General features: G+C 34.6%; 1 protein-coding gene across 1 annotated transcript in view; it reads left to right on the top strand.

Moving 5' to 3' along the window:
- Window positions 1–21,515, top strand: part of TTLL7 (tubulin tyrosine ligase-like family, member 7) — a 56,684-nt gene extending 35,169 nt beyond the window's left edge. The window contains exons 14-20 of the mRNA XM_009884703.1: window positions 934–1,129; window positions 2,300–2,508; window positions 5,420–5,554; window positions 7,319–7,399; window positions 12,851–13,011; window positions 17,306–17,479; window positions 20,947–21,515. Of these exons, the coding sequence (XP_009883005.1) occupies window positions 934–1,129; window positions 2,300–2,508; window positions 5,420–5,554; window positions 7,319–7,399; window positions 12,851–13,011; window positions 17,306–17,479; window positions 20,947–21,067 (1,077 nt within the window). The 3' untranslated portion in view covers window positions 21,068–21,515. The remainder of the gene's footprint in view (window positions 1–933; window positions 1,130–2,299; window positions 2,509–5,419; window positions 5,555–7,318; window positions 7,400–12,850; window positions 13,012–17,305; window positions 17,480–20,946) is intronic.
- Window positions 21,516–22,264: the final 749 nt, after the last annotated feature.

Genomic DNA, 22,264 nt, shown 5'->3' with positions numbered 1-22,264 from the left:
TTCTTCTATTTCATTGTGACCCAAAATACGTTCAGAAATTGTGATTTTTTTTTTATTTTTGTTTTTTTTTTAAATCTGAGTTCTAATTGCAGTCCGTTAGATGACTGGGAATGAAGCCACTACCATAGCATCTTATAGGTGAGAATTACTGGAAAGAAAATGCGTAGAAAAAAAGAAGCGACCACATTAGCCTTCTTAGGATAATAGGTATAATGGAAGATATTGCATTTTTCTTGTTTGCTTGATGGTAGATGGAAGAAGAAAAATTTTCATTTGTAGTTTCTGTTCTTGCGTCAGTTTCTTTTTCTCCTACATTTTGCTTTTTGTTTCGCAGTATCCTAGGTGATAGCACAAGATTAATTACCTAATGACACTGAATACCATGTCCATATGGGACACCAAATACACCTAGCATAGCTGGCTATATTCTTCCAGTTTCTGCTTTCTGCAGGATGTGGATTAATCACTTTCTCTTTCAGAAGTGTGCCAGCCAAAGTTCCCTGATGTATTTGTTTACTTTACTATGATCATTGTTAAACTATAGCTTCGGTTATTGCAAATATCAGTGAGGGATTGAAACTGATTTTAAATGGTATTCTGTATCACGTGATTTATGATTTCAAACTATAATTCTGTATGTCTGGTAGTGTAAGTCATATTTGAAATAAAATAAGTTTTTTCCCCCTTATTGTATTAGGCAGCTCTTCACGTGAGAAAGATTAGGATTACTGTGTAGTGAAGTTAATGAACGATTTAAGCATTTATTTTAAAATTAAGGACAAACTTCCAATCTAATTTGGGAGGGTTTCAACATGTACAAATGAACCTGCCTGAAATAGTAAAGTGTTCTTTTGCGATTATGAAGGAATTTAATTTCTTAGGTGGTTTTTTTTGTTGTGTGTTTTTTTTTGTTGTTTTGTTTTTTTTTATTAGCCCTTGTGTTCAATGCCAGAAAGTGCACAGCCCTCAAGAAAACTTAAGAACTACAGTAGTGACAGTAGCTGTGATAGCGGTAGCAGTATGTCAGAATCGGGAGAAGAAACTGACAAGGAAGATCACAATGAAAAAAAAGAGAAAAAAGTTTCATATGATCTTGAAGAAAATAAATGCAAATCTTTGGAACGATCAGGTAAGTCAAATTATCACTTTTTCAAGTAAGTCTGGCATTCATGATGATTTATATAAAATGCTTCAGTATTTAAAATGTATCAACATTCGTAACTCGGGGTTAAACACTGGTTTGTTTGTTTAGTTTTCTTTAAAATCTTTTCTAAATTAACTAAAATGAATTTTAAAAAAAAGGAAAAATGAATATTCTTTTGCCAAGCATGCTAAAGAAAAACATACACCTGGGCTATCATCTGGGCTGTACTTGGAAATTGTGTGAATGTTTCTCTTTGCTCTTAGATTTTTTTTTTTTTTTTGAAAAAATCATCATTTTTTCCCCTGTAAAAAGTAGTCTTATTAAGCTTGAATTTGCTGGAATATAGAAAGGATAAATAAATGTACCTGGAGACATATGAAGGTAATATATTCCAGATGAGATCCCTGCACAAGGTTTGGGGTTTTTTTTTGTGATTGTTTTCTTGTGATTGTTGTCTTTCTTTTTGTGATTGTTTCTCTTGCTGCAGAGTGTTAGTGTGAGCATGTTCTCTTGAACATGGTAGATATAGCACATTATTTTTTGTTTTAGCTGTGTATTGCTTCAAAGAATTTTGTCATGTAATTGCACACATATAACGCTGCTTCTAAAATTTTATTTTTCATGGCAGCATCCTTTATTTAGCAGAAGACTGAATTAGAAAACTGTACAGCTATGCAGCAGCAGATAAGGGAGACCAAATCTGCAAATACGGGATCCATTAACCAAATTTTCTCTCCTGCTTCCATATTCTTACAGTCAGGAAGCCACACATAGTAGCCACATACTTTTTGACCTATAGGGCATACGCACTCTGTCATAAATGGGATGCATATTACAGAGGACTGTAGTCTACATCATTAAAGCTGACTATGAGGAAGAAATGAATGTTCTTACATAGTATGTAAAATATGTATTATTGGGGAATCTCACATGACTGCTAAAGATGTAGCTGTTAGTCAACATACATTATAGTACAACATACGTGCACACATGTTGGTCCTATATGTTGTTAGTTACAAAGACTGAAAAATGAGTGTTAAAAGGATAGTAAGTAATTGCATCATTCATTTAATTTGTCTGCAGGTAGAATGAACTGGAAACCTTCGATTAAAAATATAAAATCTCCATCATATTCACCCCCCACATCATCCACAGGTCCAATAAGGCGTTCTGTAAGCTGCCCTCGTTCAATATCAATATTGACTATGCAGTCACAGGCTGCTGAGCATCGTCCCTTTTCAGCCAAAGCATCTGTGCAAATCCAGCGTGCATCCTCAGTGAATAGGTCTCATTCTTTAAATCGCAGCCCATCTTCGGCTAGAGTCTCTCAGACACCCAGCTTGGGAACTATGAACTCTTTGGGGGTGAGTTAACACAGCAGTTGCATTCAAAATGTGTTCCATTTCTCTAAAACTCAATAAATACATCACTAATTTTTAGTGTCAGAAAACCCGAGGTACTATAGTCAATGCTATTTTGACAGAAATTCATGAAATTGAGATCTCTAGACCTGCAGAGGACTTACAGTGAGTGCTAGCTGTGATGTTTCAGTGTTTCTGGTGCAGCAATATGGATGTCACGTTTTTTGAGAATGGAAATCTTAAGAGTTTTTGTGGCTGGGAAACCAGCTCTCCTAAATAGTTTTTGAAGACAGAAAGAGTTTGTACCTCTCTTAAAAAGTTTCTCTGATTTCTTTGGGGACTGCAGGTTCTGAAATAAAGGACATACCTACCTTCAAACTTTACAGTAACAAATACACATAAATATTTCAAAGCCTGTATATGCCATTTTTTTATGCTGGTACACATTGTACCAGAATAAAGCATTATTAAGACTTTGTGTGGGTGGCCACTGTAGAAGAAGGTGCAATCAATTTTCAGCCTACTGTACCTAATTTGTGTACACTATATCACTGCAGTAGAGTTCTACTTCCAAAGTGAACCATTTAAAATTTATAGCTAGTTCTTGTCATCTTTAGGATTTGCCACTGCAATAACTGTCTCAGAAGCCATCTCCATCTTTTTTTTTTTTTTTAAGTGAAGATAAAACAACTTTAATTTTGAAGCCTGTCCCTGAGACAGACAAGAATTTAGACTGAGGTGGTCTAACTAAATAACTAATAGAATATCAGGTCAGATTAAATACTTTTACCTGTTTAGAATTTGTGTGGTTAGTTGTAATTTCACAATGCACTTCTGAGCCATACCTTTTTTTTTCCTTTTGTGACTAGACTGTCATCTTTTTTGGTATCTCCTTTTCAACCCAGGCATTTCTTCTTTTGTGTTTGCATGGTGGACCACATATCCACTTATCCCTAGGCAGTGTTTGCTGGGATCAGTCCTCAACCTCATTCAGTATTGTATTCAGTGCTGGTGCCAGTGCGTTTCTGTTCATGCTTTGGTGCTTGATCTGTATATTTCATCACCCAAATAACTCATCTGGAGATGGGGCAAAACCATATTTGCAGCCTTTCTCTATTGTGGTGAGCTTTGCTTGTGCGAAATCCTTTTGTAATGCTAATGAACTTGCTTCATAGTATTTACTATCTCTAATCATCATTTTTATCCGGTAGAATGCTCATTGTCTGTTTTGCCTGTGAGGCTTTGTCTAAATGATGAAAAAGGATCCTTTTAAAATTGTGTGCTGACATCTTGTGAAATACTCCTTAACATGGTTTTCCATCTTTAAAGTCAGCTAATAGAATTGGAAAGACATTAAGATTGTGTCTTCACCACAACGTGTTAAAGGTATTTTTTATCACATTAGCTATCTCAAGTTTAAAAAGTACCCTTTTATCATCAAGATGTACTCTGAGAGTTTAATGAGACAGGGCTAATATAGATTTTTCTATTCACATTAACTCTATATCAAATACAAATTACTGAAAGATTAAAAACAGTCTCTTACCATCTGACATTAAAAATGGGCTACTCACTTAAATTAACATTAGTAAGAAACCATACTCTGTTTTTCATTGAGAAAGCTCCACCAGAGAAATGATCTTGATATGCAGAACAATTATGTTGGGTGATAGAGCTTAGGTCATGCTTCTTAAAATAATGTGAATAAAATTACTTACAGAATGGATAAGAACTACTCGTAATTTAGCACTGTATTGTGAATGGAACTGTTCATAATTATTTTTGCAACTAAGAATAATATACTATATATTACTGCTAGAATAAAATTTAAGTTGATAAACTGTAACTTACTAAGAAGAAATCATTTGTGCATGATAAAGTATTAGTTTATCTATCCTTTGGGAAAGAAAAGAGCAGTACATTACCATTTTTGGAGCCTGCTGAGATCCAAAGGTCTGGAAACGAAGTTTAGAATAAGTCATTTACCATTGGGAATTACAGATGCATTATTATAGCAGTTATAAACAAAAGTGGATTTGGAAATATTTTCTATCTTATTATTTCTGTCACATCATTATATTTCATGTAGCAAAATATTTTGTTATGCTTGAAAATATTTATCACTTACTTAAGCAAAAATATCCTTAAGTAAATATTGTAGTTCTTACAAAATACTAAGATTTAGAAATGCCTAAAAATTTTCAATGTCACTCTTGAAAAAAACATAAAATTAAGCCCACTTAATCTTTCAAACACAGAAATATGTAAAGAAAGAGGATCAGAAATAATTCTAATTAGTGTTAAGATTTAAAGAAAACCCCAAAATCCTCCAGAGATGGTCCTCTGCAGACACTGTAGGGGTTCAAGTTGATGGTGGTGTAAAAAGCACTGATACTTTAAAAAAAATCTTGGACAATCAAAGACATCATCAGAACCCCCACTGACCAGAGTAGGAGCAAAGTGTCCTTACTTATTAATGCTTCCTGAAATCTTGGCACAATGACATATAATTGGCAGTTTCTGTTAATTTGTTGCATTGAAGAACTGAAAGGAAGTTTTTAATGACTAATAATTTATTTTCATTATGTTGAATTTAAATTCGAAGCCTGTTATCTAAATTTCAAATTTAGATTTTAAATGGTGGGCATCATAAATACCGAATATGTATTTGTTTAGTCTGTTTCAAACGGACTGTTTTTCTTGAATTTCCTGACAACTATAAGTAATGGTAATGCACTAGAGTACACGAGGCATATGTGTGCATATTAGTTATGTACTAGATATTATGTCTATAGACTTCAGAAATATATTTTATGTCACCCTATTTAGAATTCATTTCTGTCAAGGAAACACCTTTGTAATGTGATCTAATGACACGCCTGAAATTTTTCCTGTGCTTCACATTGGTTTTTAGAGCGAGTCTTTGCTGCAACAGAAAACAAAAGAGCAAGAAGTTGCTTTGACAAAAGAGACTCTTCTCATTATCAATGACATGAGAATGAAGTTCCCAGGAAAAACAGATGAAGAATCAGAACTAATTATAGAAGATGTAAGTATCTATAAATAAGAAAGCAGAATTACAGGCTAGACACTTACTGTCTAGGCCACTAAAACGAAGGAAAGTGGAAGGCTCAATTTATGGCTCATGAGGTCCTGTGGCCTCAAAACTTCCATAACTCAGGATAATTCAAAAGATTTCAAAAGCTTGGAGCTTAGCATACTTTCTGACCTTAAAAAAGTAGCACTGAAAACATTCCTATGTCTTTATAAAATATATGAGAAGCAATCAGAAAGGTTAGGAAAATTCAGTTTTTCATTGTGGAGAAAGTTCAAACTTTTAAGTAAGCTAAGAAGAATGTTACAATTCATTAACAGTTTATATTTCATCTGATATTGTTAGTACAAATCCTGACATGTTTAACTTGCTCTCAAATAGGCATACTAGAGAAGTCAGAATGGTATGCTGCAAGACAAACTGGAAGTTTGCTAGTCATAAAGAACACCAGTCACACTCTTTTTGGCTCTTCTAGTCTGCCATCTTACTCTTTCTTACATCCAACATTGTCCTGAGCCTCATCCTGTGGAAACAAAGACATGTGAAACAATGCCCAATCTAAGGGACACTTAAAAAGCAACACCTCAGATATAGAACCAGAAAATACATGGTGTCTAAATCCCTTTTAAATACCTAGTGCAAAGAAACTAACATCCGCTTGGAAAAGAAAAAAAATGAAGATAGAAGTTATTTTCTCAGTCTAGTAGAGATATGGAGGGATCTAGTAATTTAAATTAACATCTGAATACTGATGTAGTAAGCACAGTCCACGATGTGTTAAAATCAATCTAATTCACTATCTGGTCAGAAATGTCGTTTGCTCTGCGAGCTCTCAACATGTTGACTACGTCTCTAGTGATCTGTGCGACTACGTCACAGTGGAAAGGAATTCACCTGTAATTATGATTGATTTGGGTGTTTCTGGAAGATAGCATTCATAAGTAGCATATTTAGTTTCTTATCTTAGAATCAGAAGTGAAATGCTTCATTAAATTTTCTCATTCAGACGTGAGAGTGTGTGTATTTATTTACTTATGGGAGAGTGTGTGTGTATGCGCTCCATCTAGTGGTGCTTTCTCATACAACACTAGCATGGTTATAAATGCACTTTCTTATCACAGAAATCTATTATAAATTTGTCTGGCCTTAACTAGTTTCTGATGAGAAATAATATTTCATCATGGAAGGAAACAAGTAATGATATATTAATTGTCAGTGAGGCAGAACTTGTCATAGGTGTGGAATAAAACTCCAAGATAAAATAACAAAATGAAAATAAAAATGTATGTTAACAGCTTGAGCTACTTTTGTAGCACTTAGACATCATAAAAGGAGAGTATTGCAGTTCATATATGATCATTTCTAGAAAGGATGTTTTCAAGGTATGGCTAATGTCCATTATGCAGCAAAAAACTCAATATTTTAATAGATTATCAGTTATGCATTATTGAACTTCTTGCTGTGTTCAAGGATCCTAGCAGATTCAGTCAAGACAAGTTTCTACCTGCTTTGTAGTGTATGAAGATCTGAATCAGGTGGAAAAGAGAGTAGAATTAAACTGAAAGATTGCACACATCTTTGCAAACGTTCTTCCACATAAATTTGCAAATATTTTTCTATTTCCTTTAGAGAAAAGTTTTCACAGAAGTCTTTTAGATGCTCACACTTTGTAGCATTAAGACTGCCCATGAATGAAATGCCAGATTTCAGTTGGTTTTATGTGTATTTCTTTTCTCTTGTGTTTTGTAATGACTCCAGATTATGGATAATTGGAAGTATCATAAAACAAAAGTGGCATCCTATTGGTTGGTAAAACTGGATTCTGTAAAGCAACGAAAAGTAAGTGATGTATATTTCATTTTCTGAAGATCATCTGAAGTAGACACATAGCATTGTTTCTGTTTAGCAGTAGCTGTTTAGCTGTTTAGCAGTAGCTGGGAGTGACCTGAGATGCTAAAATACTGGCTATTAATGCTAAAATATATATGAATTAATTCCATTGCAGGAAATGATCTTGCTCCATATTTAGAGAAGCATAATTATCCTGGAATATAATTTCAAGAACAATCCATTAAAAAAATAATCTGATGAAAGAAAAGCAAACAAATAAATAATTAGTGCTTACATACCTTATTTTTAGCAAACATTTTTATAAGTGTATTGATTCAGCAGATTTGATTGATAAGGGATAAACCAGTCGGCAGTTTCTGACCAGGCATATTGAAACTCCATTAGAAGTAGTGATATTGCACTTGGTTATTTGAGTCTTTGACCCACAGTGTTACAACAGATCATGTTGAATAAAAAATAGACCTGCCAAGCAAAGATTATTGACATTGTTCAATTATTCAGCTAACTGGTTTAGTCTTGCAAAGGATTAATGATATTTGTTTATCGTTCTGTCTTCATTCATCTGCTATCTAGGAGCTACTGTTGTGCATAGCATCTAAAGACCATCAATCTGTTTAAAAACTGACATACTGTAGTATGTCAGTCATATCTGTATGTCACATGTCAGTCAAAATCATCTTCCCAGTGTAATATTTATCTTCCTTAATGTAGCAGAAATTATATCTATTATTAATGCTTTGGTGCCCATAAAGCAGTATTTTGGATCTTTCTCTGCCTCAGTCACTGACACATTATGTGGATTAGCATATCAGTTCCAGGCATTTAATCTCTGTGTGTCTCAGTTTCACAATCTATTTTTATGGACCATAAAAGAAAGTAACTTAATCAAAATGCTGCATACATGATAAATATTATAATTGGAAAAGGTTGGTAGATTGTTATAGAAGGACGGAAGAACAATTTCAGATCCTCATCTCAAATTACTTTTTATAAAATCAGTAGTAAGATCCTCCATCTTTCGAATTGTATTTTATTGAATATTGCATTAAATTCTTGTATTTTCATACTGGACAGAGAAAACACGTCTATTTAATGTGATGTCATATGATAGAAAAATATTTGAATATTCAAGTTAAGTTCAGATATTAAATGTGTGTCCACACAGCTTTCCAAAATGAAATTAGACATGACAAACTTGAAGAACTTGGAAATGTAGAAGCCTATAACTTAATCAAAATTCTTCTTAAACCATGTCAAATGGCAGGACAAATCTATTTAATGCAATTATTTCTTGTGCCATTGACAGGAATCAGTAGAGCAACCACCTTCATTGGCTGAAATTGTGTAATTTTTTGTTTGGTATCTGCAGCTGTTCTGCTGAATAGTCCTTTGTTTAAAATGATCTCTTATTTCTTTTTAATTACAGGAATTTGAAAGAGTGCTGCAATCCCAATATAGATGCGCATAGGTCTTTTCTGTTGTGCGATATGGCAGTTGTAGCCTTTTGCCCGAAACCAGAGTCTTACTGGGTGCTTGCAGAAAATGGTGATATGGAGGAAGAGCTGCGAGGAGGGAGGGAGAGAGCTACAGATAGATGCCTATATACATAGATAACAGGGCCCAAAATTCACCCTGCTGCTCCAGTGGAGATCTCATTTTCTCTGCAGGAATCTTTGGGACAGTTGAAACTGGTGGAGGATGTGTTGCTAGAAATGCTTCCTTTAATCTATGATGCCACAAGTGTGTAAAGAAGTCACCAGATTGGGCCCATCATTGCAACTGAGACACAGGGCTTTCACACAAGACTGGTTAAGGTGTCTCTTTCAACCCTTCGCCATATGTCACCCCCCAAAACTATGTGAAGGAATTGCCACACAGAGAGTGATAAATCTGCTCTTTGAGGGACTGAGGCTGCTTACTATACATTCTTTAATTGCCCTTCCTAAGCTTCTTTGGGACATCTGGCTTAATAAACCTGTGTCTGTCTCTTTTTTTTGTTGTTGTTTTTTTTTTTTTAATTTTCTTTTCTATGTAGTCAGAATTTTCTCCTGTAAGCATTATTTCAGAAAGCCTACAATAAGGGTGGTTCTGTCCTTTATTTGACTGACAGCCATGTAAAACCAAGGGCACGTGTACAAAGTCAGGATGATACAGGTTGATATGCCAGGTCGTTACTAGCAAAAACTGCACAAACAGAAATGTGGATTTTTTTGCTCTTCTTGTGAGGACATCTTTTACAACTTAGGAGACTTATAATTCCTGAAGCACTAGTGGGCCCTTCATCTTTGCTTGCACTGGAAATGATTTGCCTTTTTCTTTTTTTTTTTTTAAAAAAAACCCTGCTTTTAACCTCAATCCCTTCAAGCAATCAGATAGTTATTCTTAGAAGGGTAGTTTATAGAAACGGATTAACTTTGACAATGACATTGCAGTTGAGGACTGCCAAATGTGTAAGCGTTTGTTGATTTGAAAGGAGTATGTTTTATATTCCAATGAGGTGGGTAAAGGAGAAGCGAGCTCAAGGTGGAGAATATTTGTGCAAGTAAGGAATCTGTCTCAAAGGTACCTTCTGCAACTCTGAAACACAAACCAGAAACTCAGTCCCCTTCACTATACTTACTGGGAAGTTCTAAAACATAAGAAGAAAATACCTGGGCAATGTACTAGATTTTACAGTGTTCATCTCTGACAGGTATATTTTCTTAAGAATTATCCAACACGATGTAGAAAAATTAAACTCCTGCTCATATTCTTAGTGTCTAATATTCTGGCATTACAGCCGAGGTACGGGAGTCATTTAGAAGCAAGTTGAGAGTAAACTGATGAAATCGATACATGTTAAAATGAAATTTAGTCCCCCAAGACTGTTAGGAAAAAGAGACTTTTCTATGGGAAGAGTTGCGAGTGCTTTGTGTTACATCACTTTACGTAATTTCTTTAAAAGTGTTTTGATGATTACCAGAGGGTCTGTACATCTTGTTTTGAATACCGTCTTTCATAACATCTTGTTCTGTTACACCTAGATAATTGGTTATGTTAAAGTAAATGATGTAAATTAAAGTAAACAGAAAGATGAAGGCAAACTAGGGAAATTAACGTAGAAAAATGGGGATGTAGGTTTCATGGAGTTCCAACTCTTGTGCAATGCCTTGTCTCTTTTCTTAAATGGATGATTGAGGCCACGTTTGCAAATTAAGAACAATTAACTGGGATGTTTTCCCTCTGGCATATTGGCAGTATCAACACAGTAAAAAACAGCAATAAATTTTTTTTCTAGAGTACCTGGCAGCCTGCAGCTTGCTCTAAGATGCAAGGTTCAGTCCTTAGTTTTCTTCAACTCCAGGCGCTGAAGTAAAAGAAAAAGCTCTACATTGGCATCATAGTTCTTAGTTCATGTCTTCGTGAGAGAATCTATATGGTGTGGAATTGTTCTGTTTTATACATTACATTATAAATTACTTTTAGTCACATCGCAAAGAAATGTATGGTCGCTCCTTTACGTAATTTAGGGACTTAATTGGTTCAAATGAGTGTATGCAATCGCAGCTATGGACCATTTGTGTGGGAAAGCCTTTATCAGGTGAGGCAGAAGGAAAAGGCTGCTTGAGAAGCATTAAGACAGTAGGCTGAGGCTGCTAAGGGAATGTCTGGAAATCTGGACCCATTCCACAAGTGTGGGGCAGTCCAAATCTTGGGTTTAGCTCCTGCAGTCACTAAACAAGATCACCATCCTTAGGTTATAATTTACTACTCTTTTTATCTCACTTTTTGGGAGGAAGAGACCACAGGTGTGGTTCTAGCATGTTAGACACCTGCAATTGTAATGATTCCCAACAGAGAGGACAGCATTGCATTCATATTGGGTGCATACGTGCATGGAATTAGTGCAAGATGTATGCGTTCAGACTAATCCTAGGTCTTCCAAAAAGAGCTTAAATAACATGCAAATGACATATTTCATCGAGGCTGTCATTATTAGGCATCTATAGATTTTCTGCCCATTAAGCATTTCTCTTTACTACACAGCTCCATTGTGGTATTGCAAGCATTTTGTTTATTTATGCTTCATTTCCTTCATCATGTTTAATAAGACTATTTACAAGCAACGGTTTGTTATGCAGGGCCAAAAAATCAAAGTTCTACGCCATGCTTCCATACTTTACTGTTTTACTAAATCCCTTTCACCTTTTGATAGTCAGATGTTATACCATGTGAATCAATTTGTCACGCACATCTGAAAGCTTCCTGAGCAAGTATTGTACCTTTTATATCTTAAAATTTGCAACATCTTATACCAGCCACTTGAGTCTGACTGGTTTTTTGGATGATGCTGTTTTGTGAAAGAGACAGTAAGGGTGTCTCCTTTACAGGAAATCATGTTGATTTAACTGACTTTTGTTAATAGGTTACAGCACCATAGGCTTTTTCTAGGAGAGATTTTACACTGTTCACAGTGCCAGGGTGGGGCCCAAATACTACTTTGGTTATGAAACTATTCCCAGTCTTACTGAGAGTATCTAAATAGCCAGAAGCCAAGACACTGGAGCCTGTTTCTCTCCAGTGATTATGCGTGATTATGGAGAACGTCCAGATGTTCACAAGCAGGCAAGATGAATCCCACCTTCTGTGTCCCAGTTGAGTGGGATGCACAAAGGTGTGTCCAAGAGGACTCTAATGAGTTGGATGCGTGACTGCCTCTAAGCACATGTGTGTGCTGAGTAGCTGAGACTTACTGGGTAAAACTCTCAGTGCTATACTGAATGCACCTTAGCATTTTCTTCACCCACATGTTTACACACTTGCATTTAAATATAGTCTGTATAAAACAAATCCACTGCATTTATAGAAACGTCACTATTTTAAATATCTTGGTGATTATTTTCTTACTTATTGATTTCACTACACTGTTTCCTGCATGAAAGGTAAGCTTAAATGGTTTGATCTAGGGTAACACTGAGCTTAGGCAGACATTAAACCAAAGGTAGTGTGTAGCTTTTCAGGACATTTTAGATCTTTATAAAATAGATGGTATTTTAAAAGGGAGTGGGAAAAGAAAAGATAATCTTCAAATATGTAATATCTGGGTTGTTAATTATGTTGCTTCTAGTCTGTAATTGTGTCTATTTTGTTTCTTTCTAAACTCTTTTTGTCATTTAAACAGCTATTATTGAACAGACTAAAAAAAAAAGAAATTAACTTTTCTGTATTAAAAATAAAATATTTTGATTTGGCTTTGCAAAATGTTATTGACAGAAAAAGCATACCGTAAAGTTTGCTGATGAATGCACAGAAATGAAACATAGACATCTGTGGGAATTTATAGCTGTGCAGTCTTCTGTGTGTGAGTTTGTGTGTGTGTATTCAGTGAATCAGCGAACAGTTGGTTTTAGGTTTTGCAATATGCCTTTGCTTTGATTTCCTTGCAATACTCTTTCCTAGGTTTTGGATATAGTCAAGACAAGTGTTCGTGCAGTTCTACAGCGTGTCTGGAAGGCTCCAGACATTGAAAATTTACATCTATACCGTCTCTTTAACCGTGTATTTAATCGCTTGCTCTGGAGCCATGGTCAAGGTCTATGGAACTGTTTCTGTAATTCAGGGTAAGCCTGTTTTTCTTATCTTAGTCTTCTTCATAACTTCACAATTACAATCAATGCTAGCGTACTTTGTTGCTCATTTTCATTCAAGAGAATACTGTAATACATTGATTTTTTTTTTTAAACTATCTAAAGATGTATTATAATTAGAAATCTAATAATCTAGGCCAACCGTTTCATTAATGGAAGCAGACATTTAGTAATATATTTACAAATATAATAATCTAAGGAAAAAATCTAGTTTTCAAAATATCTGAGCTTTAGGCCAACTCTTTCATTGGATGGTGCACAATTTTGAGGCCAGACCACTGTAAGTGTCGCATGTGGACTTACCATCAACAGAAAGCATTGTTATATCCATTTGAGCTCAAGACTTACAAGGGAAGAACTCAAGTCACAAGTGCAGCTGACATCTCACTCCAAATGCAGTGTCAGTTCTGTGATTTACAAATAATGCATTTGAATTTCTGTGCTTTATTACATTCCCTCTTTCCTAGACTGGTATTTATGCAGAATAGGAAATGTCCACAATGAGGTAAATGGATGTTTTTGGTTTGGGTAGCAAATACAAGTTTTCTATGGGGTAAAAGAAGGTCAGGCCATATATTGAAAGCTCAATATCCTACACTTCAAAATCTACATTTCTGAAATCAAATACATTCATGTAAGGATAGGTTTGGAGGATCAGATCATAGATATAAAATAATCCCTCCCACCTGCCAAATTTCTTCATAAAATAAGAATACAAATGTTTAAATATGAAATATATTGCAGACAGAAAGACATATACGATGTATAAAGAATGGGAGGGGTTTTGATTAGCTTACATAAGGTCTTCTAAGAGATTTATTGAAAATGAACTACAACAAACACAATAGTATGCTGATAGATACTGTATGTACAAAGGAATCAGATCATTATGTTCTTCACATTTGTCATAATGCACTTCTTATCATTTCCCAACAAAATGGATAGCAAGAAGAAGGGGGATCTGAGAGTATCCAAAAGGTCATCAGTTTTTTGGTCTTTTTTACCATTATCTTCTCATTGCTGAAGGCTTGTTGTTGTTGTGCAAGCCATTAGGAGTCTTCACATTTTTTTCACTGAGATGGGCCATGGGAACATGTCAGCCTTAAGATTTGCTAAAGGTAAGCATTAGGAATGCAGCATACTCCAGAAGTTAAAGTAGGGTGAGAAAAAGACTTCTGTGTTTCCGATCTGAAACATTTATTTTGTGTAATCCTCAGCAACTGCAGGCTCCCTTCATGCCAGCAGAGGTGTGTGAAGTCTTGAGTCCAAGCTCAGTTTTTGTTGTCATAAAATATTATAATTACCTTCCCTTTTAATAGTGCTGGTTTTATTTTGAATTTTACTTTTAGTGTGCAAATCATCTAATATGCATGAAAATTTTCAGTTTAGATTTTTGTTCTCTACAAAGAATGGGTTTTGTTCAAAACCTTTGAACAACTCTGCTGCTCACTTGGCTGGGGAGAAGAGTCTTTAGGCCAGCAGAAGGGTTCAATGAAGAGTAGGATTTCTCATCTACCAATAATTTCATTCATGCAGAACAAGATTCAGCTGACTCCAAAGTGCAGCTAATTTCTTTGACAAAGATTCAATTCCTTGTAAGAGGAGTTACTATGTAAAAGAGTCTAAAAATACTGTAAAAGTAATATACGAATATCTGCTATGTGTAGAGATGACTCTGCATGTAATATACTTAATACAGAATACACAGAAGAAAACTGAAAGGCTCTTTGTACGTTCCCAGTATGTTGTTCAGTTACAAGCGTCCTTGCCATGTAATCCGCCACACAGACCTCATGACAGCACCTCTGTAGGGGAGGCCAACTTCTCATCACTCTTCCTTAGAGTTCATTGTGCCATTTTAAAGAACAGATTGGAATAAACAGAGGGCATATGTAGAATTTGGGGAAATATGTCGGGAAGGTGTATTCCTGTGCTAGTTCAGAAACAACATGAGTATATAAAAATATATTACGGAGTATAGAACTTTGACTATTTGTAAGATACATGTCTTGGGAGAGGAGCAGACCTAATAGCCTTAAGGTTTTCTCTTGCTGGTTAGATCTCTGCTAGGCGTATGCTATTTTAGCAAAAAGAATGAACAAAGAAAACCTCAGTGAAATAACTGTGATGTAAAGCTGCATTTGTTTTACTGTATAAGAACTAAAATTAGTAAGAGAAAACTGGTAGAATCAGTTGACTTCAGATGGTTATAAAAAGAATAACACATAATTCACAATATTGCACAATCAAGCATAATACTTTGTTCTAGATCTGATGAGGACTCCATGATTGCCTTCTAATGTAGGGACACTAAAGTTACAGCACAAGAAATTAAGCTTCTTTAGGTAACAGTACTCTGATCCCTGTTGACTGCAGTATAATGGAGTATGAACTGAATCTGTGTAGCACATGGGGGAAGTTGCAGAAGCACATTTATATGAAAGCTCATTAAAAGTCACATATATGTTTCCAAATCTCAGTCTTTGTTATTAGGGTAACTGTATACCACTGTGTTCATAATCAGCCATAGTTATAGCAGGCCACATATTATTCTTCACTGATAAAATCCCCCCTGACTGTAGGAAAGTGATGACAGACCTCAAAGCCCAGAACTTAAGGAATTTATCAGGAGAGTTTCTTCCACAGGATTTTGGAGATTTATGGATTGAATTAGAATATAATTATGTGTAGCACTGTGAATCCATTGAATGAATGTAATACTTAGAACTTCATCTTGCTGCTTTCTACCAGCCATCACATGAGTTCATGAGGAAAGAATGAACACAATAGATTAATTTCCATGTAAAAATACATGTGGAAGGTTCCCGGACAGGAAACAATATTGAGAAAAATGTGTTAAAGAAAATAGTAGCTCTTCAATTAGTAGAATTATTCTGTTTATGAAATGAAGCAGTTTTGATGTCTTAGAAACAATATATCTTGAAAAATACATTATATGGATAACAATTAAGGAGAAATGCTTGCATGACTTGAAAATTATGTGTGCAGTGGAAATTCTGTACAACTGAACAGTTTCAGCTGGAACATATCAACAAGACTGAGGAGCCAGGCTGAAAAATCAGTTAGCTATACATACAGCTTATCTTTTAGTCATTAATGTTCATAATTCCATCCTAATACAGCATAATTTTAAAAATCTCACTAGGCAGAAGCAAGCTTGATGTTTCTTTGATGTTGCTTTAAGGACAAACTTCTACACCAGGGTTGTGAAATCTATTACTGATCTCAGTGGACAAGGCTAAATCATCCTGGATGCTATGCTGAAGCCAGATGCAGCAAATTTTCCTCACTTTATGAAGTGCTTCTTTCATAAACAAACAAAAACCCTCAAGCTTACAAACAATCTGTGCTACTGGATAACGTTTTGACCAAAAAAGAAGTCTTCATAGGGAACATGTTGCCTTTAAAACAGATGTAATGATCTGTAGTCTGGTCAGAATTTTGCAGAACCAGGAGTGTTGAAGTGCAAAGAACTACTGTCATCTGTGGTAAAAATACCTGGTTTATATTGGTATGGTAGGGTTTGAGGATTTTTTTTTTGAAATAGAAATGGCTTTTTAAGAAAATAAAAGCATGATGGTCTGCATTTCAAAAAGGAACGCTTCTATAGATGCATTTTGCAAGTTGCACTTAATTGTAGAAGACCAACCCCTTGTGACCAGATGAAATAAGAAGTGGTATTTGAATGACTAAACTGAGAAACACTTCTCCTACGATTGTTTAGATAAGGAAGCAGAGCACATACTAATATCCTGTAAATTAATTTTATATTTTTTTCTTAGTATCATGTACTCAAATTAGAAGAGTATCATTATGCTGTGTACACATTTAGAAATAATGTATTACTTTTATAAATTCCTTTAATATCACATCACATTCACATTCAGGTGGTAGCCTATTAAAAATAATAAGTGGTTTTTGTTATTCCTGTTGTAAGACACATATACAATTATGTGCCAGTAAATCTTTATATGCTAAACCTAAGTAATGGCCCTATAAACGCTTTAGGGAACAAACCAAGTGAAAAAAGGCTGTGGACATTTCACATATGAAGATTAACTTCTTAATTTCTGTTTTGGACTCAGCATCTGCCAGCATTTGTGTTAAATAGTATAGACCTTTCCTGTAAACAGGCAAGGTCATGCTTTTTCTCTTGTTCCTCTATTGTTAAACTTGATATAAAGCAGTAAAGCTCTCAGATTGCAGTTTGTGACAGAAAAATGAAGTCGTGTCTTTTCCATAACAGGAGCTCTTGGGAAACCATATTCAGTAAAAGCACAGAGGCGGTGACTCCTGAGCAACTCCAGTGTTGCCAACGAGTAGTACAGCTTTGTAAACACTGCCTGCTGGTGGTTTACAAATATTCATCAGATTCAAGAGGATCCCCAACTGGGATTAGCTCCCACTGGGATGATACAAGGTATACATTTAAATATTTTCTTCCTAAATTATAAATATAAAGGATAATATTGGAACAGGTTTCAGTCTGTTGCCACCACTACCCATCTCTTTAAACCTAGTTCACTATGTATTTAAAAAAAAAAACAGTAAACCCCCCAACATTTCCTTTGATCCTGAGTTTCTATCATTCTAATCTCTCTAGCCCACTCATGAAGTGCTACTAAAAGAAGACTTGATATACACATTTTGGGTGAAACTGCACTTACTAAAGTCTTGGTTGCCCATTGCCCAAGTAGCTGCAGCAAAGGCTTTCCATAAAGTGAACTGAAAATTTCCTTTCTTCCCCTCCTCAGATCCCTCAAAGTCACTGATTCCAGATTTGCATTCTTAGAGGTATCCTAACATGTATGATACTTCTGGCTTCACATTCGCAGTGGGATGCTATAGGGGCACAGCTCCAGCCAAGGGTCAGGTAAGTGCCATCTGATTTACTGTATTGCACAGTTTTGCAAAGTTGATTTCCAAAACCTACAGATTGAAAGCTTTATTATTTCCTCTTACAGAGCATTAATATATTTTCAAACCTTGCAAAACAGCATCATATAGTAAAAAAATTATTTGGCACTTACCTGATTCTCCAGTGGCTGGTTTAGTTCTCCAACTGGATACAATAGGGATTACAGTATTGTCAGTGTCAGGATTACTGAAAATGCTCCGACTGTGGGAGTCAACGATCTGCAATTTAACAGTCGTAGGTGGAGAATTACATGTATGTTTCAAATTACTTAAGTTCCAAATTCTATCCATAATAGCAACTTGAATTATTATCTATATAAACTTACAAATATTTGTTTATATAAAACATTTTAGAGACATTATTTCATAGAAGGGCTTTATGAGTTCAATATTATGTGAAAAGCAAACCTTTGATATATTATCTGTTAAACTTATTTTATGACTTAATTGCTTACTTGCTATATCTCAGACTATTTATGTGATACACCGAACCCATTTGTTATTGTCATATGGATCTTAAGGCACTCTAACATAATTTTCAACCAACCAGAAACTGAATTGTTTGCTCACAGCAAAAGTAGAAGTATGTTAGCCACAAAACAAATTATATTCAATATTAACATCTACTGACCTATAGCAGGAGTATGGTAAAGTCATTTGGATTAGCTAAGACTAGAAAATCTTCAAGCTTGAAGTTTTTATTGCTTTTACTGTTAATACTGCAGAAAATTTTTCATCGTGACTAACCACAAACTATTGAAACAGATCATATTGCTCTAATGTACTACAGCTAACAGGCTTGCATTTGGAAACCAGTGAAAGGGATAGTCCAATCGGACTTTTTCATCTCCAGTTTCTGTGTTTCTTTGGATGATGAAGTGAAGTTTATTCATAAATTTCACAGGCTAGAGGAATCTAAGCTCTCTATATCCTAAATATCAGTGTGTCTTCAGCGATAGAGTGTCATGACAACTCTGATTGATTGATTAAAGTTACCATTTTTATATTAATATCCACAAATATTATATCTGTACCGTGTATATAGCAATAGCTAGTTAACCATGATATTCTGAATTTCTGAAGTGAAAGATACATATGGAAATAAATATTCTTGCCCATTTTGCCCCACAATTGTATGGTAATGAACTATTTTTCTAGAAATGGGAGAGCCACACTATGATTTGCTTTTCCTCTAGGTTTCTGTTTTTAAATGATATAAGTATCTGCACTACTAATAATAGCTTTTTTGACTCTTGGTAAAATTGTGTGAAGTGCAAGAAGAGATCTGAGTATAATTTAATAAATGTAGACGTCAATTTTTTCAAGACTGAAGAACTTTGTATTTTTCTGAGCACAAATAAATTTTTGTGTGTGCGTGTTTATGAAACAAATGTTTGTGAAACTAGAGGTTTCAAAGAACACAAATAGATACCTCTTTAGCTGGGAAAATTTATTTGTACAGGGAGAGAGAAAAAGATAATGAAAACTCCCACAGAATTCTTTTTTGACTTTTAAAATTTGTTCTCAATCCCATCTCCTAACTGTAAATTCATGATATATCATGAAGAAAATGAATAGGAATATTAATATAAATGTATATTGCAGTCATTTTTTTCCTCACAGAATTAAAAGTGTAAATAAAACAACAGGAGAGCTCAACAACTATACCAAAATCTCTTTAAAATAATAGCTAAAATCAAACTGTGTAAAAAGTCAGACTTTTCATATTTTGATAAATTTACCTGTGTTACAAAGTTAAAAAAAACCCCAACCATCTACTGCTAGATCCTTATAGCTTGCTAAATAATCTTATCTATTACATGGCATATTCTTTGGGAAGCATTAGAGTTTTTTACTGTATCATCAAGCAAAGGTAGGACTCGGTCTGATGATGTAGTGAACTCTCAAGCTCACTACCAACCCATTCCAAATCAGACTTCATTTTTTAATAAATTGTTTAAAAATGTATTGGTGATAATATTTTTTATAACAGCTTTTCTTAAAGCTTAAATAAACCCCATGTATACACTATATAGATTGTCTCCCATTGACAATGTGATGCTGTTTCTATCCATGTGATTACTAGGATCAGTCTTTTAACTTATTCATCATTCATCACTATGATTCACTAGAATGATGCAACAATTTTTAAGCAATAATTTATACAATGTGTTGTGTTAATCCATCCTAACATTGGCATAATTCATTATGAAATTCCAATTTAGTGTGGATGTTATTTTTGTACACTTACTGTGCTCATCTAATGACTTCTGCAATGAACTATTAGCAAATGATAACATGAAAAGATTTAAGAATGAATATTAGGCATATGATAAATTATTGTTTGTAGCTTACATAAAATGCAGGCTATATAGGTGCCTGAATTTAAAAGGTAAATAGTCACTGATGTGATTTACTTGGTTGTAGCATCATTGTTTCTTGCTTTACTAGAGCAAATGATATGTTTGTCTATTTTAGATGGTAGTTTGTCTATTTTTAGAGGATTGGAGCTGGAAACCAAAGCTGAAAATCTCTGGTTTTTCCCTAATCAACTTTTTTTACAACTTAACTTTTTATAAGCTGGTTAACATCAATTGCAGGTTTTACCCAGTTTAAATTGAATAAATAGTATCATAATAATGGAGAACAATAAGTTAAGTATTAAATTTTGGTAGTAGTGTTACACAGGGTGCCATTGTTTTATTCATCCGCTTGCTTTAAACATAAAGGACTGGGGAGATGTTTGATTCTCATACATTATCTTGAAATTTTGCTAAGAGTTTCTCTGAGTTTAGATTTGTTTCCTGAGTTAGCTAGTGCATAATGCCTGTATGGTTTATAAATAGTATTTATTGTACATAATTTCTTGCATAAGATGATTTTAAGGTATGGCACACGAACAACTAATTCTTTTGCTATTGAATGTCACTTTGCCTATAAACTCTGCTATATTTTTCATATCCTTTCTAGGTATTTATTGCCAGGACCTTCACTGTTCATCATGAAATCATCCTCACCCAACCTTAGCTGCAGTTCATCTGGAATGCCTCGCCCTAACATTTTGTTCACACACAGATACAGTCACTTGTGAAGCAAAAGGAAAGTTGCTGTTCATTGTAAATAATGGCACTCCATTTTTTTCAAATTAAAATTTGTGATGGAGCTATATATAAGCACTGTCATATATTTACCACCATATTATGATAAAATTTAGCTGAAAACGTACTGTAAAAGCATAGCTTTTCTGGAAACATAATAAAACTTGTTAAGTTGTTTACACACACATGTGAATGTGTAGCTCTTGCTAGATTTATAAGTAATTCCTTCCTACTAGAAATGTTATTTTTGCTGCAGAATATGTAAAATGGAATTGATCTTGAAGGTCCAATTACAGTGTTACATTATTTTGTAAGTACAATACTTTGACTTGAATATTATTTGTTGTAAAGTATACTATTTATTGTCTCAAATGTAATTGATCCTTTAACAAGGCAGATGATTAAAAAACTGTAGTAGAACAGTAAAACTGTAACTGTCATCAAAAATAACTGATCATTTCTTGGACACGTTAATAATTCCCAAACCTCTGTAAGGCAAACCTAAAGCAGACATCTCTGAAATTACAAGATCTATTTAATGCTGCTGTTTTCCTTGAAGGACATGGTATAGTATGTTTTAGCCAAAGTGAAGGCATCTAGTACACAAACAGTAAAAATAACAGTTTAGACATTCAGGTTCTAATTAGATTCTTGTAATAAAATGGAAGCCAATGTTTTCATTTTCATTCACATTACCTATGTCCTGTGCCTTTAGGTTTCCTTTGGGAGCAAGCAGTCATCTCCAACTCGTACAAGCATGTATAGTGCATAGTTTTTCCGTTTTACTGCACAAGTTGTAAAGCAGACATTTTTAGGAAATACTGCAGCTATAATGTATTATTTCAACCTTAAACTAATTGGTTTGTTGTAGTTTTTAGCATACAATCCAGTACCTACTGTAGAATGTATCCGTACAATGGACAGTATTTTCTAGATTGCTGACACCTTTAAATGTTGGAAATCTAATTCAGTAGCAAGCTCTCACTCAGCTTCAGCTTCCTGGGCCTGGCTGAAGGGCACAAAAAGAAAACGAGCCAGAGCAGGAACCTAGTGTTAACTGGATCTGTAACCTGAAAACATCATTCAGGTTTTGCTACATACACCCATTCATCCCACTCAGCATTGTGCCATATGAGCCTTATTCAGTATAGAAACAATTATTAAAAAAAAAACAGTTAATCTAAATATAA

Source organism: Charadrius vociferus, unplaced genomic scaffold (assembly GCF_000708025.1).
Source record: "Charadrius vociferus isolate BGI_N301 unplaced genomic scaffold, ASM70802v2 scaffold163, whole genome shotgun sequence".
Classification (NCBI taxonomy): domain Eukaryota; kingdom Metazoa; phylum Chordata; class Aves; order Charadriiformes; family Charadriidae; genus Charadrius; species Charadrius vociferus.
Note: the sequence above shows the minus strand (reverse complement) of the source record. Positions and strands in the feature narration are given on the sequence as shown.